This window comes from Notamacropus eugenii, chromosome 1 (assembly GCF_028372415.1).
Source record: "Notamacropus eugenii isolate mMacEug1 chromosome 1, mMacEug1.pri_v2, whole genome shotgun sequence".
NCBI classification, from domain to species: Eukaryota; Metazoa; Chordata; class Mammalia; order Diprotodontia; family Macropodidae; genus Notamacropus; species Notamacropus eugenii.
The window spans coordinates 177,641,936-177,660,253 of NC_092872.1; the positions used below are offsets into that span (position 1 = coordinate 177,641,936).

General features: G+C 40.1%; 1 protein-coding gene across 7 annotated transcripts in view; it reads right to left on the reverse strand.

Annotated features, from left to right (window-relative positions):
• The window catches only part of PDE8A (phosphodiesterase 8A), a 261,481-nt gene that overhangs the window by 42,490 nt on the left and 200,673 nt on the right, over positions 1–18,318 (reverse strand). For 6 of the 7 annotated variants that reach the window (XM_072619742.1, XM_072619751.1, XM_072619755.1 and 3 more), the window contains 3 exons: positions 14,172–14,249; positions 10,836–10,906; positions 10,295–10,459 (listed from right to left, as the gene is read on the reverse strand). In XM_072619742.1, the coding sequence (XP_072475843.1) occupies positions 10,295–10,459; positions 10,836–10,906; positions 14,172–14,249 (314 nt within the window). The remainder of the gene's footprint in view (positions 1–10,294; positions 10,460–10,835; positions 10,907–14,171; positions 14,250–18,318) is intronic. The other variant, XM_072619765.1, reaches the window with a different exon arrangement.

Sequence of the window (18,318 nt, forward strand, 5' to 3'; positions counted from 1 at the left end):
AGCTGTCTTAAAGCATTTGAAGGGCTGTCCTCATGAAAGATGGATTAGACTTGTATTATTTTATTCCAGAGACAGAATTAGGAGCAATGACTAGAAGTTTCAGAAAGACAAACTTAAGCTTGGTTTCAGGAACATCTTTCTAACAACTGGGGCCATGTGCCAATGAAATGGGATACCTTGGGAGATACTGGATTCCTCCTTACCAGTAGTCTTCAAGCAAAAACCAGATGACTAGTTGTCAGGCACATCACAGAGGAAATTGGGAAGGATTAGATGTTCACAGAGGTCTCTTCCCATTCTGTGACTGTATGATTTTTAAAAGTCTCTCTTTGCATCCTGTGGCTACAAATTACTGTCGCTATCTTACTATGGGCTCCATGTGGCTATAGAAAGCTATAAATATCCATTCAACGATGGGTACATCTTGATTTTTTGGGGAAAGAAAAAGGTGCATCTGTGAATTTAGAAGGGATTATTCCTATATTAATATAATTAATCAATCACATGATAATTATATGGGATTATTTATAATATACATGTCAATGGGATTATACTATATGCACCTTGAACATTTATAAGAGTGTTCTTGAGAAGAACTGTATTTAATTGATAGAGGGCTACAGGTGCCTAAATTGAGGATATCCTGAAATCTGGTGAGAAGATGATCAGTGTGGCACAATAGAAAGACCTCTGCATTTACAGCCAAAGGTCCTGTGTTCAAATCCTAGCTCAGCTTCTGTATGACCTTGGGTAAATTGCTTCATCCCTCAGGAACCCAATTTTGTTATTTGTACAATCAAAGGGTTAGATAAGGTCAGAGGATTTTAACCAGTTTTTGGACCATGGTCCCCTTTGGACAGTCTGCTGGAGCCTATGGAGCTTTTTTAGAATATTTTTAAATACATCAAATAAAATACATAGGATTACAAAGGAGACCAATTACAATGAAAAACAAAAATAAAAAAATAAAATAAAAATAAAAAATAAACAAAAATAAAAACCAAAACAAGTCTATACTAGTTAATCTGTAAGCACCCTTCCAAATGCTGCTACGAACCTCTCTGACCATGGAACTGTCACCCACTGAACAAGAAATTGTAATGTTCTACCTGGCTTCCTGCTTTCTATTTTTCCTTTAGCAATCAGAACTGATAAGAACAGACCTCAGACGGTGGGCTGAGTCCTGGGACAGCAGCTCATTCCAGTAACACAGTGTCGGTCTCTGAAGACACTGCTCTGACCCTTGGACTGGGGTCTATACATGATTTTGCTACTTAGCAGTTACATGATCTTAGCGAAATATCAGAACTGTTTTCTTATCTGTAAAATGGGGACAATAATTCTTAAACTACGTACCCAAAGGGGTTGCTGCAAGAATCAAAGGAGATAATGCATATAAAAGGCACCTTGATTTTCTTATCAATAAAGTAAGTATACATGAAATATCTACCTCCTCAGGTTGTTGTGATAATCAGATGAGATGAGGGCTGTAAGTTTCTTCTGTAGGGTAATGAGCAAGGTAAATGTGTGGTGTTGTTGTGGTTATAAGTTAGGCACTGCTGACATGGTCTCATAAGAAGAGAGGACATTAAAGGTTTATTTGCCCTCTGGCAGGAATAACTCCTTTGGGTTAAAGCACTATCTCAAGAGGGCTGCTCTAATGTAAATATGTTTTTGTAGCAGAGATAACCTGTGAACCCATTAGTACCTATTAGTACCTATTAGCACCTCAGCAGAGAGTGAGATCTTAAGGGGAGGTGTCAACAAGACCAGCACAAGGAACCAGGAGACCTGATTTCTAGTCATAGGATCACATCTCTGGAGCCAGAAGGTACCTCAGAAGCCCTCTACCTAGTTCTACTCCTGCATTTTATAGATGACGAGACAGGCTTAAAAAAGCAGCTAGGGGGCATAGCAGATAGAATGTTGGACTTGACCAAGAAGATACAAGTTCAAACAATGCCTCAAACATTTACTTCATGGTGTGAGCTTGAGCAAATCACTTCTTTCAATCTCAGTTTCCTTATCTGTAAAATGAGGATAATAGAACCGACCTCACAGAGTTGTTGTAAGGATCAGATGAGATAACATATAAAGAAAGTACTCTGCAAACCTTAATGCACTATATGACTGCTAACGATGATCATGCTGGTGGTGATGCCCAAGCTTACACAGGCAGTATGTGGTAGAGCCAGGATTCAAATCTAGGTCTTCTGATCCCAATCTACTCGCCTCAAATAATTTTTTTCCTTTAATGTAGAAATGCAACCAAAACACAACAGTGCTGGATGTCTCTAATAATTAAATGCTGTGTCTGGAGAGTGTGGCTGGTTATGGCCACAGTTCAAGGTTCTTTATAGGGAAAGGATAGCTTCCTTCAAGTCCGTGACCATGGGCAGCATTCCCAACCAGTCCCAATTATCTATACTGCAAATGAGAGAGTGCAAAATTGTTCCATCTGGAAACCCAACGATAAGCACACCTAACCAGGATGCACTACCTCTCCCAGGGTGGTTGTGGGGAGAAGATGGATAGGAAAGGGCTCTGGAATCTTAAGGCACCATAGAAACAGAATCTATATTACTGAGGCTGTTATTATAATGAGGTGATTAAGCAGTTTTCTACAGCTTGACGAATGCTTTTCAACCATACCAATATACAACCACCATCTGTTTTAACATATTTGAGCATATGGGAGTTGCAGTAGGCACTGGTGGAAGAGCAACCCCATTGACAAAATCAGTGATTCTGGAATAAAAGCAGTTGGCTCAATGGAAAAAGTATTGCCTCTGGAATAGTGTTCAAATCCTGCCTCTTATGCTCATTACCTATGTGACTTTGGGCAAGTAAATGTAGCTCCCTGGGCCTCAGTTTCCCCACCTGAAAAATAGGAGGACCTCTGAGGTCCTTTCTCACTCTAGATGGATGAATGCATGACAAACAGAACTGTACAGGCACATCTTTATTTACGAGGAGTATGGTTGTGCATGGACACACACACACTTTTGTGTAAAATTTCATCAGAGGAAGAAATAATATTAGTGGTGTGAAAATACCATAATCCCTAATCAAAGATGTCAGATAAATGGGATTAAGATATAAATTCATTAAACATGTTAAAGTAAGATTGAAAATCCTGAAATCATGAGAGCACAACAGCTTTTTTTAAACTTTTGCATCCCTCTTCAAAACTCCCATGGCTACCCCTCCACCTCCTCTCTCAGCTGAGAACCTTGCTTCATATTTCACTGAAAAAAATGAGGCCATTTGCAGAGAGCTTCATTTTCTCCTTCATCTCACATCACTCAGAGGCCTTCTGCCACTCTCTGCTCCTTTACTGCTAGCTCCCCTTCTTACTATCAGCACAAGTGATCCCTTTCCACCTGTTCTTCACTGACAGATTATTCTATCTATCATCCCCACTCTCTCACTCATCTTCCATCTCTTCTTGTCTACTGGCTGCTCCCCTACTGCCTACAAACACAGTTATGTTTCCTCCATGTTCAAAAAACTCTGACATGATCTATCCATACCTGCTACCGATCATATTAGATCTCTCCTCCCTTTCATGGGTGAACTCCTTGAGAAAGCCATCTACAATCCATGCTTCCTCTTCTTTTCCTCTCTCTTCTTCAAAAGTGTCCATGACTTCCTGGCTGCAAGACTCATCATCCACTTGAAACTGCACACTCCAAAGTTACCAATGAGTTCTTCATTGCTAAATCTAATGGCCTTTTCTTAGTCCTCATCTTTTTTGGTCTCTGTAGTCTTTGACACCATCGATCACTCTCTTCTCCTTGAGACTCTCTTCTCTCTAGGTTTTTGTGATACTGCTCTATTCTGCTTCTCCTCCTTGTTTGATTGTTCCTTCTCAGACTCCCTTTGATGAATCTTCATTCAGGTAACATGGATATCCTCCATGGCTTTGTTCAAGGCAGTTCCCCTCTCCATTATTTATCTTGGCGATTTCACCAGCTTCCATGATTCAATTATCACCTTTATGCAAATGATTCCCAATCTATTTATCCCTCCCTAACCTCTCTCTTGAACTCTAGTCTTATATCTCTAACTGCCTATTGGACATCTTGAACTGGATGTCCTGTAGACACCTTCAACTCAACATGTCCAAAACGGAAATAATCTTTTCCCTTAAACTCTCCTTTCTCTTGAACATTTTACCAGTCACCCAGGCTCCCAACCACCCAATTTGAATGTCCTCTTTGACTCCTCTCTCTCATCCCTCCCAATATTCAATTAATTAGCTGACAAATCCTGTCATTTCTCTCATACATGCCCTCTTCTTTCTTCTTACATCGCCAATACCCTGATGCAGGCTCTCATGACTTTACACCTGGACTACTGACACAGCCTATTGGTTGATCTCCTCACCTCAAGTTTTTCCACATTCCAGTCTATTCTCCACTCAGGTATCAAGCTGGTCTTCCTAATGTGCAGATTTGACTCTGTCACCCCACTATCCAACAAACTTCAGTGACCTTTTATCACCTCTAGGATCAAATGTAAAATACTGTTTTGCTTTTAAAACGCTTCACAACTTGGCCCCTTCCTAACTTTTCAGTCTTCTTATGTCTTACTACCTTCTACAAATCCAGGGTGATCTAGTGACACTGGCTTCTTTGATATTCCTAGCACAAAATACTCCATCTCTCAACTCCAGGCATTTTTATTACCTCATTCTCATTCCTGGAAGTCTTTCTCTACTCATCTCTACTTCCTGGTGCCCATGACTTCCTTCAAGTCTCAGTTAAAGTCAGAAGTGGGAGGAGAAGTGAGGCTAGTGACCTTGCACAGCCCTCCCTCACTCAAAACAAAGTCAAATGCAAGTCATGTCATCATTTGTCTGATGGCATGGTCTTCTTTGAAATTGAAGGATGAACACAACAATCTGTGAGTAGACGCAGCTGCTTGAATAGGGACCCAGCTGGGTAACTCACTTCCTCATGTTCTGTCTGCCTCCCCCTCCCCTTCCTTCTCCTCTTCAAAGGAAGGTAAATTTGGATGACCAGAGGATGCCCTGTTAATTTGGGGTTTACTGGCTAGATTCCCTTTCCTTTCCCCTTCCCCCTTAAACCTTAAACCTTACTGCACTCTGAAGCCCATAGATTGGGCAACACTAGGCCCCTGCCCAAGCTCTACTTAAGGGTTGTTTTCTAGATCCTCCATCCTGGCTTAAGAGTGATTATCAATAGTAACTGTTGCAGTTTATATTTTTCTTTGCCTCATTAAAGGGGCCATACCCTGATTATTTCTTAAACAGGTCTATTCACTTAATTGGCATTACCTCATCCTAAGTGAGTACCTGAATAGACCTTGACCTAAAGGGGGCAAGGTCTCCCAGTGCATCCTGGGCCATCTCCAGTCATTCTGATGAATATCTGGTCACTGGATTCTGATGGCTCTGGAGGAGAAGTGAGGTTGGTGACCTTCACAGTCCTCCCTCACTCAAAAACAAAGTCAAGTGCAAGTCATGTCATCATTTCTCTGATGGCATGGCCTTCTTCAGCAATGAAGGACGAACACAACAACAACAAAGTCACAAGCTCTGAAAGGAGCCTTTCCCTGTCTTTCTTAATCTCAGTGCCTTTCCTCTGATATTATCTCCAATTTATCCTGTAATATCTTCACAAACAACACTGATTTGCATATTGTCCCCCAAATTAGACTGTGAGCTCCTTTAGAACAGGACGGTTTTTTGCCTTCTTTGTAGCCCCAGCACTTAGTGCCTGGAACTCATTAGGTGCTTAATAAATGACTTATTGATGACTGAGTCAGAAGAAAGATTAAGGAAGTTGGATAAGTCAGTAAGGAAGGCAGACTTATTCTGTGTTTAGAGAGGGAAGGGAGGGAAATGGGCAAGGGGAGAGCGCAGAAGGAGGGAGTTTTCTGATGTATTCATATCACTGTGAGGCAATATACAGGTCCTCCAAAGATGCAGGGGAACACAACCATCTACTACCCCAGCTCCAGGGAATAGACTTATAGGAGCATCCATTGGACCCTCTCTCCTCTCATCTATACATGCACAGCTTGTCTTCTCAAGGGGAAAGGAGGCTGAGGGGACATATAAATCACTGGTCAATTTTTTTTCTACACCCTACTTCTGCTTCTCATTCTGAAAGGCCTAAATCTGGTTCATTTTTAGAGATAGCCTTGGGGATAGCTGTAATATAATGTGCTACCTCCCTCTCTTGTCCTTCCTCCTAGAAGCCCTTCAAATTTTATTTGATTTGCTTTGGGGAGGGGGCCCTGAAACTACTTTCCTGGGGGGATAAAGCTTTTAATCCCATAATTAGAGATAAAGTGCTTGAAGTGCAGATGCCTGGCTGAGGCAGCTCATTGAAATTTCACTCTGAAACAGTCCGAAATTAATCAGTTAACCAATCAACAAATATAAGTGGTGACATCATCATAACTGATATTTATATGACATTCTAAAGTTAGCACTCTTTCTATCCCATAATCTCATTTAATCCTCACCACACCCTGTGAGGTAGATCCTGCAGCTATTATATAGATAACAAAAGTTAGGTTCAGATCAGGGCAGGGCCAGGAGATGAAGGATTTGTTCAAGGTTACCTGGCTAATTGGTATCAGTGACAGGATATGAACCCAGATCTTCCCAAGTCCCAACTACCACTGGACCTACAATGCCATGCTGGCTCTTTTCCTGCTCTAATCGATGTAGAGCAAGGTTATAAAATAGCAAGTATTGGGTTATTGAATCCAGAGGAGGAGCTCCACCTCGGCATGAGGGGAAAGCAACAGAAAACAGAAGTTAGGAAGGGGGCAGACAAGACTCTGAGGACTTTCCGACCCTGTTTACTGTCCTTAGACATATGGCAGCTACATGCTACACGATTTGTGTGGTGTATGACCACACATGCATATGATATTGCTACACAATGCTTGCCAATATTGCTTCCCAGAACTGATATGGAAGTGTTTTAAACATGACCAACTTTGTTTAAAGTAACTTAATTCCCAAAGAATTCATAAAGGGAAATACTAATGTCTTATTTATACTTACATAGTTATCATGCCCTTTGAAATACTGACTGATCCTGCTAATAGTATAATGCAATAATAATATAATGATATAATTAGATTTATTCCAAAAGAGCCTGTCAAAAGGGATGGTATATTCCAGGCACATTTGATCACCTTTTTCCCTTCTTTATTACTCCCCTCCTGCCAAGGAATGAGTTATTTGCAAAGAAAAGGGGTAGTGGGATTACTTGGCTTAATGTGGAATTAAAAAATATTAGTTGCAAGTAATTCATTCAAAGAGAGGGGTTTAAATTAGTTTTTCTATGGCTTAACTAAAATTAATCAACATTTCTGAGTGTTTCTGGTCTAAAAGAAAAGTGTGATTCAAAATGCAGTATGTTGAATAACTCTGTCCTCCTAGTATTCTGTATTCCTGTGAATCATGGAACATTATGGTCTCCGGGGAATCATGGTGATAGACAAAACCAAAGGCCAGAGGAGAGATGCATGGCTGGTGAGAGCAGGCTGCAACACATCATGAGTGACGTTCCCCCTTGTGTTCAGCGTCAGCTGAGCTCCTAGAAAATGCTGTTTACGTTTGTTTCTGTGACTCCCTCACCTCCCACCCACTTCTCTTTCCTTCGCAATCTGGCTTCTGACCCCAGCACTCGAGACTGCTCTCTCCAAGGACACCACTAAACCAGTGGCCTCTTCTCAGTCCTTACCCTCCTTGACCTCTCAGCAGCAGTATTGGATGCTGTGGACCATCTCCTCCTCCTCGATGTTATCTCCTGGGATTTTTATGATACTGCTCTCTCCTGGGTCTCATTCTACCTATCTCACAAATCATCTAGACTCTGTGTGCCTTAGTTCTGTATCTGTAAAATGCATGACTTGGTCTATATGACCTCGAAGGTCCCTTTCAGCTCTACATCTCTGCTTCTGTGTCTCCAGACCCCATTCACTTCACTTGTTTTCACTCCTATATTTCAGCCAAACCGTCCTCCTAGCTGCCGCCTATACACAGTGTCCATTCTCTGGCTTCACTGGCCTTGTATTGCTTATTCATCACACCTGGAATGCAATTATAATAACAACAGAAACATCATAGTAATAGTAATAGTAACATTCCCATTTTCCACCAGGCTACACTCCTTTGGACTTCTCTACCATATAACATCTTCATCCCAGGAGATCACCCCAGTCCTGGAGCTCAGTGCCCTCTGCTTGTGCGGCCCCTCACTCTGATTAGAGAGGTCCTTCCAGATCCTCCACTTAAGAAGGGCACCTAGGCCAGCCATTTCTTATCTATGCGCATATTTTTCCCCCCAGAAGACTGTAAGTTCCTTAAGGGTACAGACTTATTTTGTTTTCATCTTTGTACCCCCAGCACCTAGAACAGTACCTGACACATGGCAATAGATGCTTGTTGAATGAACAAATGATTTGCCCTAGAGAGGTGACATCACTAGAGATGTGTGTGATTGGAAAAGATGTCAGGGCAACCGGATGTCAGCCAAAATGCCGTGGTGAAACCTGTGGAATATAGAAAATCCTCCAGGGTAATAGATGGATCTTCTATAAATGGTTTGGGGAAAATGTGGACATGAATCACACAGAATGAGAAAGCATGGATAGGTTGTAATCTGCATACCAGAAGAAGTCTCACATCAATGATATATCATGGATTCTCTAAGACATTTTTTGGTCCTGACCCATCTGTTAGATCTTTGTAATGCCCAACAGGCATTTTTAAAAGGACTGACAATATGTGTGTATAGTTGATCCATTTCAGTTGCTGAGACAGTGAAAATAATCAGATCAAAATTTTCCTGATTGAGTCATTTTAGTCATCTGAATTATAATGATTAAATGAGATTACCCACAGGGCAGTCCTATCTAATGCCCAGAAGCTGCACTGTAACCAGTAGAGTAGTAGCATGCCATAGTAGGTATAATGTTGGACTTAGAAGACCTGCGTTTGAATCCTACCAATCTTTAAACAGCTTCAAGAGCATCACCTATCATTATCAGCTGGTAGACTTTATGCTAATTAGCCCAATGCTTAGATGGTCCTTCATTTTGTGTGATTTGAATCGTGTCAGGAATCTCTGCAACCCAAAAAGTCTCTTCTGCTTATCTTCAATAGTGTTAGAAATTCTACTATTTTTACTTCGAATTAGATTATTCCTTTTGGAAGTATTCTTGGTTAAAAATGTAGATTTTCCTAGGAATCAGTACTATATGGAGGGATTTTAAGCCACTTATACCTTAGCATGAATAATTTATTATGTATTTTCTTTCCTGACAGCTAGCTGAAACCAGGACATGAAGGAATGGGGGACAGTCGGTGAAAAAAGCATGGGGTTGGGTTATGGAATGCTGTGTATAACAAGAAAAGGCCAGTGTTTTTGGATTAGAGAGTATATGAAAGGGTGTAAAGAGTGAAAAGCCTAGAAAATTAGAAGGTGCCAGGTCATAAATGGCTTTAAAAGGCAAATAAAGTTTTATATTTGATCCTGGAGATAATAAGGAGCCACTGGAATTTACTGAATAGGGGAGCGACAGGTCAGACCTGCTTTAGGAAAATCACTTTGACAAATGAGTGAAGGATGGTTTAGAGTGAAGAGAGCCCTGAGGCAAAGGGACCAAATAGCAGGTGATTGCAATAGTCCAGGTGACAAGCGTTAAAGGCTTCTACTGAGGTAGCCACCGTTTGAGTACAGAGAAAGGGCTATTATATGAGAGATGTTTTGAAGGTGAAAATGACAAAACTTGGCAACAGATTGGATAGAGGTCCTTGGACTTCACATGGTACTTTGTTTTTCACCTCCAATGTGTCCTTAACATGTATTCCAGTCATCTGTGTTTGTGTATTTCTATTCCTTAGAATAGACATAGAATAAATAGAAATAGAAAGCTCCATGAGGGCAGAGATTGTGCTTTAATCTAAACTTAGTTATCTCCCCCAGCTCTCACCACACTGTTCTGCACACAGGGGCTTTAATAATCATCTGTTGAATTGAATTGAGAGAGTGCCAAAGGCAAACTATTGCCCCTTTTTAGGGCTAGTCTTACTTCTATTGACCAGGTCCTGGTGGCACTTGACAACTCAAGGTTCTGGTGCTAAACAAGGTTCCTTGGTATACCCAATGGAAAATGTCTTAACAAATTCACTGGGTCCATAGTTTTTTGGGGACTCAGATAAAAGGATTGGGCATTTCTAGTCTCTGAAAATGCAAAATGAAGCAAAAGTGAACCCCCCATTATTATCTTTGTTACTTACAGACATGAGACCACCAACAAGATCGCTGGCATGGGGATCATCATCCTTAGTCCCAAGTTGTGGAGAATATAACTCAGTGGTTCTTAGGATCTCCAGTACACGGTCTAAAGCTTCTGCCACAGGCATTGGACTGCTTTCTTGTGCAGCATTGATGATGTTTATCACCTACATTAAAATAGTGTATTGTTTACAGACTTGGTAAATCACAAAATTCATTCAAAATACCTTCTAGCTATGTTGTGCATGTGGTATTGATTTCTTGAACCAAGTTTCAGACTTTACATTTATGCTCAATCAATTTCATTTTATTATTTTCAGCTCAATTTTCTAGTGAAACTATAAGAAACCTAAGTGACATCAATTCTGTAGGATCAGGCTAATGATAACACTCATTGCTGACTTATGTAAGACTCCCCTCATCTCTATGGGATACAGTTCCTTGTACAGTGAATTAATTTAGAACCAACAACAATAATAAAAGACAATAGAAATTCTGGTTCGTGAAGTTCAGTTCCATGAAGAAAGGAAGTAAAGCATCTACCTTGGTGATGGGTGCTTCAATAGTCATTGAATGTATCCTTGCCATGGAAGAGTGCCGTCTCTGTGAACTTCCTGTGATTAAAATAAAATAAGGATTACTAATAGTGCAACATTGTGCCACACAGTCTGTGTCTCAAATCAAGTCATCCCAGTCTTAGAATTGTGGAGTTGGAAAGAAACTTAGACATTAATTAAGGCATATTAGAAATGATCAGCCCTTTCTTTTTACAGATAGAGAAATTGGGGGCAGCAAAAGTGATTTGTCCAAGGTCACACAGTCAACATTCTTTTGACTCCACCATGCTACCTTTCCCAGGGAACTTGATTCTTTATTTTCCAGGGTTGTGCCTAAATCTCTTCTGGCACAGAAAGTCACACTGAAGATTCGTCCCTGCAATTTGGCACTAACACATAAGAATTAACAGAGAAACAGCTTAAGGAAAACTCTTCATTGTCCTAAGTAATGGTACCCATCTCTAAAACATAAACCATTTGTCAACCTCAATGACAAAATCAGGTTCATTTGCTGCTCAGTCTATTAAATCGCCCTGCTCTAACAGCCTCGATCAACCTCTTTGGCATGACTAACTCTGCAGCTTCTGTTCTATTAGCAAGAATCACAACTTCCCATGCACCGAAGCTGTTGAGGTTATAGCAGAGAGGAAATCAAAAGGATTTTTCTTGTGCTCCAGCCCCACATCACCAACTGCCTACTAGACATCTGGATGGCCTATAAGTATATCAATTTCCACATGTCCATAACAGACATGTTGTAATATTCCACCCCTGCCCCTTGCCAATGAGTGCCTCCTCCAAACCTCCCTGATAGTTAGACATTGGGAATTCTTTCTATCATCCAGGTTCACAACCTTGACAGCATCCTCTAGTCTTCCTTTGCCCTCACTTCCCATATCCAAACAATTGCCAAGTCCTGTCAATTCTCCGTCTACAACATCTCTTCCCTCTATCCCCTTCCTCACTTACATGACCATTGTCCTAACTTGGACCCTCATCACATCCTGCCTGGACTATTGCAAAAGGCTCCAGATTGTTATTCATGATTCTCATTTCCCTGTTCTTTAATCCATTTTCTACTCAAGTGCTGGAATAGTCCTTCTAAAACAGCTGTCTATGTCATTTCCCAATTCAAGAGTATTTCATGGTTCCCCATCGCCTCTAAGATAAAAAAAACACAAAGGCATCATCTTGGCATTTAAAGCCATTGACAAGCTGGCTCTAGTCTACCATTCTAGCCTTATTCTCCCTTGAACACTCTATAATCCATCCAAATTGGCATATTTGCTGTTCCCAAAATTTAGCATTTCATCTCCTATCTCAGTTTCTTGGTATAGGTTGTTCTCCCTGACTGAAATGCACTATCTCTTCAACCCTACCTTAGAATTCACCACTTCCTTCAGAGCTCTGTTGAGGTACTAGTTCCTACATGAGGTCTTTCCTTTCCCTAACTGTTAATGCACTCTCCCTCCTCAAATTATCTCTTACTTATTTGTACACCTGTCTTTTACCTGAAATAAAATTTAAATTCTTTGCAGTTAGGCCTGTTTTTCACTTTCTATTTGTCTCCTCAACTTCTGACCCAATGCCTTGTGGATAGGGAACACTTAATAAATGCTGAACTGCTTGATTATTTAGTCCATATGACCCTCACATGCCTTATTTTACATGAAGAAACCAAGGCCCATTGAAGTTAGGTGGAGTCAGAAAGACAGTAAGTAGCAGAGTCCAAATTTAGACCCACATCCTCTGATCAGCCCAGCAACCTAAGCTGAAATATTAGTTATTTCCTCTTTTTTTCCCCTCCACAACTCTAGATATTCAGAAAAATAAGTAATATTATCCACCATTAACTGGACAACACATGATTTTCTGGCTGAATTTTTCAAAGCATGATGTCCCATCATCTTGGATACTTAAATTAAACATTATATAAGGCAGAAAAAGCTCTCAGGATCTGAAATGTGATGCCTTTTTTTGGGGGGGGAGGAGCACTGTTATTATTAAGATATGTTATTATTAAGATATATTAATGTTATTATTAAGATCCTTATTTGGGACAGGGATAAGGGGGAGGATCCCTATTCATGTTCCTCATACGGTTGGTACACTGTTAAATGAAAACATCAGCAATCTTACTGAAGCATAAATCGCTTGGCCCAGAAAGGACTTTATAAAGAACCCTCTCATTTGACAGAAAAGGAATGAGGTTGCCAGTGAGGAAGCAACTTGTCCAAAGTCACACAACTGCTAAATGGCAAATAGGGGGCCAGAACGTAGGTCGTCTGCTTCTGCTTCTGGTCCTGTCTCCACTTTGCCTGGCTATCCTGGACTTCTATGATCCACCTGCCCAAATGAAGGATGTGGACACATTTTTTCTTGAGGTAGTGCCTAGTATAATGTTGGTTCTTTAGCTTAGGCCTTTCCCCGCAGCTGCCAAGGAGCCAGAACGTTTAAAGACGACGATATGCATGCACTTCACTGCTCTGTTTTTGCTTTTATATCATCTAGAATGATTTTAATCACACGTATAGTAAACAAGACAAAACAAAAAACTAATGGGCCATTCCAAGCCATCTAGGTGACACTCCTGTGCTGTAGTTATTGAGTTGTACTTGGAGTAGGGTTATTCCACTGTATATTTTCCAGCGTTCTGTCCAGTGTAGGCTTTAAAAGATATCTTGCTAGTGAGAAGTCCTTCTTAACAGAAAATATCTGCTGATATAAGCTGAGATCAATGAATAATGCCAAAAAATTTACTTAATTTTTAGGCGGAGGAGTGAGGAACTAGACTTGTGATTTCCTTGGTGTTGGAAACTCCCCATAAGAAAAGTCAGCTAATAAAGATCAATAACAGCTCTGCAACTCATAGTATCAGATTTGTGGGGACACTGAGAGATCAAGGGATTTGCCTGGGATTATACAGTATGTCAAAGTCAGAACTCAAACCCAGATCTTTCTAAGGTCCATTTTGTATCTACTGTATACACTGCCGCTGATATAAATAAACCAGGTAAATTAACATCTAGAGTTCTTTGATAGTAATTTAATTCTAATTTGTTTTAAACTGTACAAAATCAATACATATAATAGGAAAGGAGATGGAGTAGATATAAGAATACCATGCTTACTATAAGAAATACACAGAGAAGTTTGGAAAAGGCAAGTTCCTAAACTCCTTTGAAAGAGATTATTTCTGAAAGTGCAATCTAGAATAAACGAAAATAACTACAGCGTTTAAAATATGCACAAATGAAAGTGGGCAGGCCAAGACTGTATAATATTGAAATGACAGTTATCCCTGCTGCCCTGTATCACATACCATCACTTCCTCGGGAGGTGGTTGATCTGACATCTAATGAACCTTTCCTCCTATCTTTGTGTCTGCAACACTGATTATCTGCGGAAACAATGTGGTTGTTGTTTTTAAAAAAAAATCTCTTAGCAGCATAATAGCAAACCACCCCAGTTTAAAATTTTCAGAAAATAAATTGTAATTCAACGTGGGATAAGATTACAAACAGCTTCAGTAATGTTACAGTTTCATGAAGGCCAATAATGTTCACTTCTAAGAACAAGACCCAGTTGAACTGCAAGGAAGACAGCCATGTCAGAATTTCCATTATAAAGTGGTGAGGAATGTTAGCCAATTAGAACTCTCCCTTGGCTGAACATTCCACACCTTGTTAAAAAAAATCCACACAGAAAGGTTCCTTGTATAGAATTTCTGGATCATACACTTGCAGAGAGTTCCTAGAAGTCTGTAAAGAAAGTCTATTTGTGACATTGTGGACATTGTGAGTGGGAGGAAGGAAAAAATGTACATTGAAGTGAAACAGTAGAAAAAAATCTGATTCCTCTCCAAAAAAATTTTTTCTTCATTTTCTATAGAATATAAATGTTTTAAAGGGTCTTGGGGGTTAAAAAGTGAGCACTTTTAATAGGGGACATCCATAGCACTGGCTTTGGGTGTATTCCAAATGTGATCAGCTAAGCCTGGTGTCTTTCCCTGAAAACCAGCTCCAGCTCCACTTTCCACCCTCCCTGTCTTTGTCCATAGCACCACTGTCTTTTTGTCTCTTTCAGGTTCAAAATCTTTGAGCTGTTTTTGATTGTTTCCTCCTCATAGCCAAACAGTCCCCATGTCTTTCCATCTTTCTTTCCTAATATCTTTTGTCTTTATCAAAACCTCAAACCTACTGCACTCTGAAGCTGGGATGCCAATGGGCCCCTGCTCCCTCCGGATCCTCCTAGTTTTAGAGTGATTATCAGTAGTAACTGTTGTGTTTCCCTCCCAGCCTGATGTCTTTCTCTTCTTTGCCTCATTAAAGGAGCCATGCCCTGGCTACTTCTTAAACAGGCCTGTTCAATGAATGGGTGTTGCCTAAGTGAAGACCTGCAAAGACCTTGACCTAAAGGGCCCAAGGCCTCCCAGTGCATCCTGGGTTATCTCCAGTCATCTTGATGAGTATCTGGTCACTGGATTCAGATGGCTCTGGAGGAGAAGTGAGGCTGATGACCTGCACAGCCCTCCCTCACTCAAATCGAAGCCAAGTGCAAGTCATGTCATCATTTCTCTGATGGCATGGTCTTCTTCGGCAACAAAGGACAAACACAAACAATTTGCCTTTATATTTTTGTTCCAACTGATCACCATCCTAGTTCAGGCCCATTGGGCCTCACTGCCATATTACTTGGCAGTCTTCTAACTGGTTTCCCTGCCTTCAGACTCTACCATCTTGTACACCACTGCCTGAGAAAACTTCTCAAATAACCCCCTCCTCACCTAGATCATTTCATTCCCTTGGTTTTAACAATGAAAACAAAACCAAAACATCCCCCATCATTCCCTAATGCCTACAGGATGAAGTCCAAACTGCACAATCTGGCCTCAGCCTAACTTTGTGGCTTTCTCTCCCACCACTCTCCTACATAGACCTCCCATAGCTTCATTGCCCTATTCACTGGCAAGCCTCACCCCACCCCCCCCCAAAACCTCCTACCCTTGTATTTTCCCACATTTCCACTCTTCATTCCTACCCATCTGAGGTACCTTCACTTCCTCCCATCATTCCCTATGGAATTTTTATCCATCCTTTAAGATCTGCCTATTCTATAAAGTCTTCCTGACTACTTCAGCCTGGTGCTCTAATCTATCTAATTATTGCCTGACCCATGGATTTGTTCATCAGTCTCATACTGGTCTTTTGCCCTGTTCTATTAAAATGCTTTCATAACATAACATGAGTTTTTGTTTGAATCCAGAGCTGAGATTTCCTTGAGTATGGCATTCCTGGCATAGGAATGTCTCTTGCTCAATGCAGAACTGATAATAGTAATAACTGGCATTTACGTAGTGCTTTAAGGTTTGCCAAGTGTATTCGTATATGCTATGTCATTTAATCCTCACAACAATGTTGTAAGGTAGGTACTATTATTAGCCCCATTTTATAGAGGAGAAAACTGAGGCTAGGAGAAATTAAATTACTTGTCTAGGATCACATAGCTAGCAAGTGTCCAAGGCAGACATTTGAACTCAGATCTTGCTGCCTCCCCGTCCAGCACCCTCTGTTCACTGTCCCACCTAACCATATCTAAGTCTGTAGCTGGCTTGCCATTTACAGTCTTAGAGAACTGACTAGGGTTGAGGGGTTAAGTAATTTGTCGAGAATAACTCAGCTAGTGTGTGTTAGAAGGAGTTGAACTGACTCTAAGACTGGTCCCTTTATCTACTACAGCATGTTGCTTCATAGGTCCCAACCCAAACAACATTATTTACCTCCTCAAAGTTTTACTCTGATGACTCATTGAGGTGTGGAGGAGAACTTGGATTCACAAAGCCTATGATAGTGGAATATAAGCTCTGCTAAATTCTGCCAGGCAGTAGAAGCTTCAAGGGTTGGTGTAGTGATGGGACTGATTTATGTCTGTTATCCAATTGCCAGTCTTAAGTTTGGAGAGTCTTATTATTAGACTTCTGGTCATTAAATGATGAGTTATTTTGGCTGAAGCATCTCATTAAGATGCTATGCCAAGGTCTAGAGAAACTGCAATCTTTATAGATGGAGGTATTTATGGATCTATAATTATGGATCCTTGAAATAACTAATGCTATTTAATGTTTTCCATGTGAAATTCTGAAGACCCAAAGTGAAACAATTTAAATGAGGAAGAGAAATGGGATTTGGCTAAAGAGAATGATGTGGATGCACAGGGAACTTACCAACTCACTTATATTTTAAGGAAAAAAATAGAAGTTGGAAGAAAGTCTAAGTAATGGAGAATGAATAGGGAGTGTGAAAAGGTCCTATAAAAACAGTCTCAGCAAAGCTCAGAATGAACTGAGGCAGGAAGAGGAGCTGAAGACCATAAAGGTTTTTTGTTTTGTTTTTGTTTATTTGTTTTTTAGTTTTATGGGAGAAGTATCAATGAAGGAATAGGACCTTTGCTTGGAGTGGATGAGACGGTGATAATTTAATAGAAGGTAGCAAAGCTTTTCAATTTTTACTCTGTTTCTGCCTCTTCTGCAGAGGAGAATAATGTTAATGTTGGAAATGATTAAAGAAAAATGACTTACAGGGAATTTAGACCAAAACATACTAGAGCATTTGGTTGCTCTTGAAAAATGTAAATCATCTGGTCCAGATGGACCATATCTTGGTTCCTGTAAGAACCAACAGAACAGGTATGATTGCTGAACTACTTTCAGTGATATTTAAAATATCATGGGAAAGAGGAGAATTACCACAAGACATAAGAAGGGCAAATGTGTTCCAAATTTCAAAGGGAAGACACAACAGAATTGGTCTCTTGAAGGAGATTCAGACTCTTTCAATCAACAAATATTTATCAATGTTGACATGACATGACAACTACATAACAGATACAGTTTCAGGCATGCCAAGCTCAAAATGGAACAGTTCCTACACTCAAGAAACTTGCATTCTCTTAGGGAAACAGTATGGACACATATAAGTATGCATTTAAATATATACAAAGAAAATATGAAATAAATTATGAGTAATTTTGTGAAGAACCTCAGTGAGATAAACAAAAAAATTCTCACGTAGGAGATGGTGTCAGAACTGATATTTACATAGAGAAATACATCACATTAGTTAGATACATAGGTAGATGAATGCTAAATAGATGGGTGATAAATAGAAGACAGATGATATGGGTAGGTAGATGAGAGACAGATGAGTAACAGACAGAGAAATAGGTGATAGATAAATGATAGAGAAATATATTTGATTGGCTAGGTATAGATGAAAGACAGATGATAGACAGTAGATAAATGATAGATGACAGATGATAAACAGATGATGAACAAATAGATAATAGGTAACAAGTGATAGATGATACAGCTAGATAAATGGTAGATAGATAGATGATAGAAGGCAGACAGAGAAGTAGAGAGATGACAGATAATAGGTAAATAGATGATAGATCAGTAGATAGATGGTAGA